This window comes from Cryptomeria japonica, chromosome 9, assembly GCF_030272615.1.
Source record: "Cryptomeria japonica chromosome 9, Sugi_1.0, whole genome shotgun sequence".
Classification (NCBI taxonomy): Eukaryota; Viridiplantae; Streptophyta; class Pinopsida; order Cupressales; family Cupressaceae; genus Cryptomeria; species Cryptomeria japonica.
Window position 1 is genome coordinate 554700114 of NC_081413.1, and position 6973 is coordinate 554707086.

At 34.5% G+C, this 6973-nt stretch overlaps 1 protein-coding gene across 1 annotated transcript; it reads left to right on the forward strand.

Annotated features, from left to right (window-relative positions):
* Positions 1-2539: 2539 nt before the first annotated feature.
* LOC131070545 (uncharacterized) lies at positions 2540-6689 on the forward strand. Its single transcript, XM_058006112.2, has 4 exons — positions 2540-3401; positions 5387-5502; positions 5939-6066; positions 6247-6689. Exons 1-4 carry the CDS (start codon positions 3074-3076, stop codon positions 6407-6409), a joined length of 735 nt encoding a protein of 244 aa, XP_057862095.2. The 5' UTR covers positions 2540-3073; the 3' UTR covers positions 6410-6689.
* Positions 6690-6973: the final 284 nt, after the last annotated feature.

The window sequence follows — 6973 nt, forward strand, 5'->3', positions numbered from 1 at the left end:
GGGTGAATTTGGCAAATAGTGCCCCGAGTAATTTGAGAGATTGGGCACCCCTCAATCCTTGGTTCTTAATCATAAGAGATGAAGACATGATCATATCCTTGATGAATATGGTAGCTCATATCTTATATAATTTGACAAAATGAGTACCCTTCAATCCATAACTCTTATTCAAAGAAAACTAATAATCTATACACCCCAATTTTTTTTATACATTTATGTATTTCATAATTCTCCACACAAGTTATCATTATATCATAAATATTATCGAATATTATTATTTTTTGTTGAAAGAATAAACATGAAATCTAAATATAATTATAGACAAATAATATTATTTCAAAATTATACATTACAAACAAATACCAACATCTGCGAGAAAGGGGACCAATTACCATTCATGTTCCAATAACCATTCATTGAATTTTGCTAATCAAAAGCCCACTAAAGATCACATAGTGGGCCACTAGCCATTCATTAGTATAAGTAGCTGAAAAAAAGTTAACTAATTATAGGAATTGTGCAGCTTTATTAGTATTAATAGCATACTATTACTGGACATTTGTGCATAAGTATTGAATTAGTTGTAGAAATTATGTGGTGATCAAAGTGAAAGATTAATGGAGCAATAAAGAACATATATGAGAAGCCAACTCAAAATTATCCCTTTTTGACCCTTGTTCACATAAAGAATCTCGTGTTTGTCGTAACTACCCAAAAGCCAAAATAATAGCTATAAGCACTTAAGTCACATATAAAAAAAGTACAAAAAATCAAAATCCAATGGAGGAGTATAAATAATGTATGAGGATATTAATATCTTGGTGCATCCCTAAAACTAGATAGCCTAATCAGATGTACTATAGAAAGAAAGAAATAAATGAATTTTAACATCCACAAGGTCAAAAATAGCTTATAAGATAACCTGTCCAATCAAAACCGACTTTTACAGATCAAATCTTTGACAACAACTATAGATATCCTTCCCATACATAATTAAATTATATGGATTTAGCAAAGAGACGTTTTACATGAGGAAAATGAAAGCCACTATTTGTGGAAGACGACATGAACCATCACCTAATGGGCTTGACAAAATAATGTTAGTCAAAAGAATATAAATTTTGTTTTCATAATGAATTGCCCTAATATCATCTCAGTTCTTGAATCATAATTAATTAATTAATTATGTTTAATTGTCCACAATACCAAGTGATATGCTTTTGGGCCTACAAATGGCTTGCAATATATGGGACTCCCCATTCCCCCAGTATGGAGGATGCACCTAATTGTGCTTCAAATACGAGGCGTACATACCCTACCCCTTATAGGATTTGAACTTGTGTCTTGTCTTTCAAGAGTACGAGTTCTCTACTATTAGGCCAACTTAGATGTAACTTGGGAGAATTTGGCAAATAGCGCCCGAGTAATTTAAGAGATTGGGTGCCCCTCAATCCTTGGTTCTTAATCATAAAGGATGAAGACATGATCATATGCTTAATGAATATGGTAGATCATATCTTATATAATTTGACAAAATGAGTACCCTTCAATCTTTAACTCTTATTCAAAGAAAACTAATAATCTATACAGCCCAGCTTTTTATTTATATATTTATGTATTTCATAAGTCTCCACATAGGTTATCATTATATCATAAATATTATCGAATATTTTTTTATTGAAATAATAAACATGAAATATAAATATAATTATAGACAAATAATATTATTTCAAAATTTTACATAAATACCAACATCTATGAAAAGGGGACCAATTGTCATTCATGTTCCAATAACCATTCATTGAATTTTGCTAATCAAAAGCCCACTAAAGATCATCTAGTGGGCCACTAGCCATTCATTAGTATTAGTAGTTGAAAAAAAGTTATCTGATTATAGGAATTGTGCAACTTTATTGGTATCAATAGCATACTATAACCGAACATTTGTGCATAAGTATTGATTAGTTGTACAAATTATGTGGTGATCAAAGTGAAAGGTTAATGGAGCAATAAAGAACATATAGGAGAAGTCAACTCAAAATTACCACTTTTTGATCCTTGTTCGCATAACGAATCGTGTCGTGTTTGTTGTAACTACCCAAAAGCCAAAATAATAGCTATGAGCACTTAAGTCACATACAAAAAAACAAAAAAATTCAAAACCCGATAGAAGAGTATACATAATGTGTGAGGATATTAATATCTTGGTGCATACCTAAAACTAGATAGCCAATCAGATGTACTATAAAAAGAAAGAAAGAAACGAAATTTTAACGTCCACAAAGTCAAGAATAGCTTATAAAATAACATGTCCAATCAAAATCGACTTTTATAGATTAGATCTTTGAGAACAACTAGGGATACCCTTCCCATACATAATTAGATCATACATCGTAATGGCAGTGAACAGGATTTAGCAAAGAGACGTTCTACACGAGGAAAATGAAAGCCACTATTTGTGGAAGACGACAGGAACCATCACCCAATGGGCTTGACAAAATAATGTTAGTCAAAGGAATAGAAATTTTGTTTTCATAATGAACTGCCCTAATATCATTTCACACAGGGAAACATGGGAGGTGTCGTTAGAACGGAGAAATGGTTTCTGTGGGCTGTGGAAGAATCCCATTATCCGTGCAATGAGAATCCAACGAAATGGTGGGAATGAGAATTGATGGCGACTTGTTTTTTATTGAAAAGGCAGAAGAAGAAAGAAGATGCATAATTGCCGGAGGGGGAAAAAAACCGCAACTTTCGGGAGATTTCAGCATTCTCTCAACTGTGAGTGAAAACAGAGGAAGAAAGTTGTGGGACCTTGTGCCTGTGGGTCGTCCATGAAAGCCCTGTTTCGTCTTTTGATGAAGAGACTTTTGATCAAGTGGGTTGGGAGAGTCTCAGCCTTGCAAACGATCTAGTATTCAATTACAAGTCATTATGGATTTTTCAATGCATTCAAGTCTGGGCATTAGCTTTTTCGTGCTCTATTCATTTCATTCCCTGCAGATGTGAGAAGGATTTTGGTATTTATACATGGTATTGTGGGCAAAGGCTCTAGAGAGCATTGGAAGTAAAAATGGGAGGAGGGAGGCTGTCAAGATTTTGCTTGAATAGAATCGCCACCCATGCCAGAAGTCCAAGTGAGGCAAGACCCATTACAGGGGGTCCCCGTGGCCATGTCATGTCTACTGATGGCTTTGCCAATACAAGAGAGGCCGATCATAAAGAGCATCAGGAGAAGGAAAGTTGGAGTAAATCAGAGGGGAAGTGTGCTAGTAGGAAGATTATGGTAGTGGTGGATTCTAGCCCAGAATCCAAACGAGCTCTGTTGTGGAGTCTGTCACACACTGTGCAGGATCAGGATACTCTCATTTTGCTGCATCTTGTTCCTCTCTCCCACCCTGGTAAGTAGGAAGTAGAACTGCATCTGCATCTGTGGCTTTTTTCAATTCTCTGATGACTTAATTGGGTTTTGGCTGTTTAAGACCTATGTATTCGTTTTTAATGATAATGATGTTCATACTTATTACTCGTGAATTAGTAAGATTTTGTCATTAATCAAGAATGAATTGGGATTTGCCTGTTTAAGACCCATGTATTCATTTTTAATGATAATGATGTTCATGCTCATGAATCGGTTAGATTTTCTCATTCATCAAGAATGAATTGGTCATTCATATTCTGATAGATGTCTTGGTAATGACTCCAAATTACACAGTTGAATCGAAATAAATCCTCACATAATCTGATTCAAGTGAAAAGAATCATAAGTAGTGATTCATAAGAATCTACATGCTCGTAGTCTTCAACTACCAGAACTTTGTATTCTAATGGAGGATAAAATCCTAATGATTCATGACTATACTAATAAAAATTGACTCAATTTACATAATTAAATTCTCATCACATAAATTAATTCACTGCAAAATACTACATTCAGCTTCATCAGCTGCTTGCCGCCATTGTTGGATCTTAGGGCCAGAAATAAAAGGAATTTCACATCACAAGCCGTTCAATTTATTATATGATCCTGTTTGGTACATCGGACTTAATTTTGGGGTTTAAGAAATCTGAAGTTATCCGTAGTCTAATAATGGCCATAAATCTGGTTATTTCATAATTCATGATCTAAAAATCATTATGGATTTGACCTTATTTTTGATGATCTGTAGCTTTGATCATTTTCAAGGGCGACAGCGACATCAGAGCGGAAATCCCTTAAAAGAGAAAGACTGAAGGCAAGTGCAGTAAAATCAGTAAGGACAACTACCGGAACAAATCATTTAATGTATGTCTGGCCAAATCGTCATTTGAACATTCAGACTCTATGGTTTATGGCTGCTGTTAAAAATCTGGCTTTTGTTGGAATTCAAGAAATTTCACATTTGGTTTAACAATACACAGTAAATAAGGGAAAGAAAACGAATATAATTGTGCTAATAAACTCGGATCCCTGCAGAATTAGAGTGAGAAGAATTGGAGAACCAGTCCAAATGGAATTTAAGAATTTCAAAGAACGCCTCCCCCACCCAACAAAAAAAAAATTAAAAAAATCATCCAAAGCACTCTACAAACCAGAAACATAGAGCTTCACACTTTACAGGATAAACAGAGCAGCAAATAGAAACAGGGTATTTGGAAAAGAATCTGTTTTCCCTTAACTAATTTAGTTCTAGAAGCAATTCTGAGATGCACAAAAATTAGAATGTATCACTACTCCACCCAAAATCTTTCGTGCCATGGTATTTATCACTTCTGAAAATGCCCAATACAGAGGTAAGACTAATAGCCATTCATTGCCTGTATGTAATTAAACCATTTTTTTGCTCTTGCTCAGTTGAAAATGTGTAATTTTGAAATGACCCACATTGGACACTTATAGCAAGAGCTATTTCAGAATTTCTATATTCATATAGATCTATCTCGATTCTCAACACAATATAAATGTTGTTCATTGTAGATTTCTGATCTAATTAGCATAAGATATTCAGGTTTGCCAATTCTATGTAGAGTTATACCACCAAATTCTTTTTCTCATTATCTGTGATATCAGACTGTAGCAAAATTTGAGGAATTTGTTTGTTTGGTTGGCTGTGATAAATGCTCTGAATTTGTTGGATGCCATGGAAAGCCCTGCTTCACCAAAGATTGCTGGTGCAGACCCTCATTTTAAATCTTGTTCTTTTGTACCATTATTCTCTCCACCCATAAGTAGAAGCATGGAGTAAATTCCACCTATTCTATGATTGCTGCTAAGTGCTCAAGTTGAGGTTTTGTTCTTTTCATTAACATTTACTTGAAGCAAACTGATTGTAGTGATACTGTGGCTTCCATTAATTGTTGCTAAAAATATATGTGAAAATATTAACATGTATGCAATGCAATGTAGGGAGCAATTCTCCTCATCACAAAAGGAACAGCGAGGAATCCAAAGAACAGATTATTTTGAGGAATAATGAAGTACCTAACACCTTGATGGCACTCTCTAAGAACCGCAGACCAGAGGTATAACTTACCTACTTTTATTTTGTTGGGTTCTTTCTTAGTTTTAATGGTTTGGAGGAATAGCCAAATAGAAAACAAGTGCCGAAATGACTATCTAGTCATCAAGATGTATTATGGCATTTATGGTTGGATGTTAAATAATTGAAATTTTGACTTCTCGTTGATGAAGATTGCTGTTATTTATTTGAGATTATAATACAATGAACAAGTTGCAAACGATCTTCATCGATGAACAGTCAAAACTTTAATTATATAACATTCAACCATAGATACCATAGATACCATAATGACTAGATAACCATTTCCAGCAAATACTCACTATATAATTCTTCTCCTCCCTTTACATTTGCTATCAGATTGAAATGTAAGTTTGTGTAAGGCCAGTTTTGAGTTAAGTGGTAGCAAAATCTCAGTTTAACCAAATGGCTTTTAACAGGTGGAGGTGGAGGTATTGGTTGCAGAGGAAGACGGAAAGGGAAAGGGTCCAACAATTGTTTCTCAGGCCAGAAAGCATGCAGTTTCTCTTCTCATTCTTGGGCAGAGAAAGCCGTCTCTTTTATGGAGGTGATAAACATGATTAAATCTTAACAGCCACTACATTACAGATGTTAAGTTTTCACAATTGATATGATAGGAATCAACTGATTCTTGGATTAAATTATGAATTTCACGCAATTTAATCTAAGCATTTATATTGTTATTTGAAGTACCCGAAACTCCAACTCTTTAAGCATGTAATTGCAGACTTCTGATGACATGGGTAGGAGGGAGGAGTGCGGAAGGAGTGGTGGAATATTGTATTCAGAATGCAGAGTGCATGACAGTTGCTGTGAGAAGGAAAAACAGAAGAGCAGGAGGATACCTTATCACTACCAAACGCCAAAAGAACTTCTGGCTTTTGGCCTAACAGGAAAAGTATATATTGTTGTTCTGCCTGTCTCTCTGCCCCCTTTTGGATCTCCTGTTTGATATTTCTACTGATTTATACTGCTTCTTGTATGTAGTCATATGGAAATGTAGCATCTTTTGGTTCAAATTAAATTTTCTCCACTGCTGTTTTCAAATTACATACTATTATTTTCAGATTGTAAAGATTTTGATAACGAGAATACCCTCTACTTCAAGACAGACCATTGTGTAAATCCAGCGGCATTCTATAACATAAATCCTTCAGGCTTGAACTTAAAGAGTGACATTTAAAGTAGAATTCTAAGGGATGATTATTGGTTTTCTTTGATAATAATTTTTAAATTGTTTACAAGTGACTCATAACAATGAACGTGATTGCGGCCTTTATAATAGATCATTTGAGGCATTCCCTGTGTAAGCTTACATGCTCAAAATTCATATAATAGGAAGGTACATTCCAATTATTGCCTTAAAGAATATATGTGACCTAACACAAACATACATTCTCTTTACAATCATGTTATCATATCCTTTGTTTATGTGGCCTTCACAATAGGAGATT

Bases quoted from the DNA above. Each gene is read 5' to 3' on its own strand.
- LOC131070545 (XM_058006112.2), top strand. From the start codon at position 3,074: ATGGGAGGAGGGAGGCTGTCAAGATTTTGCTTGAATAGAATCGCCACC. The intron at 5,503-5,938 runs GTATAACTTACC...GGCTTTTAACAG, and splicing joins CTAAGAACCGCAGACCAGAG to GTGGAGGTGGAGGTATTGGT. The intron at 6,067-6,246 runs GTGATAAACATG...ATGTAATTGCAG, and splicing joins AAGCCGTCTCTTTTATGGAG to ACTTCTGATGACATGGGTAG.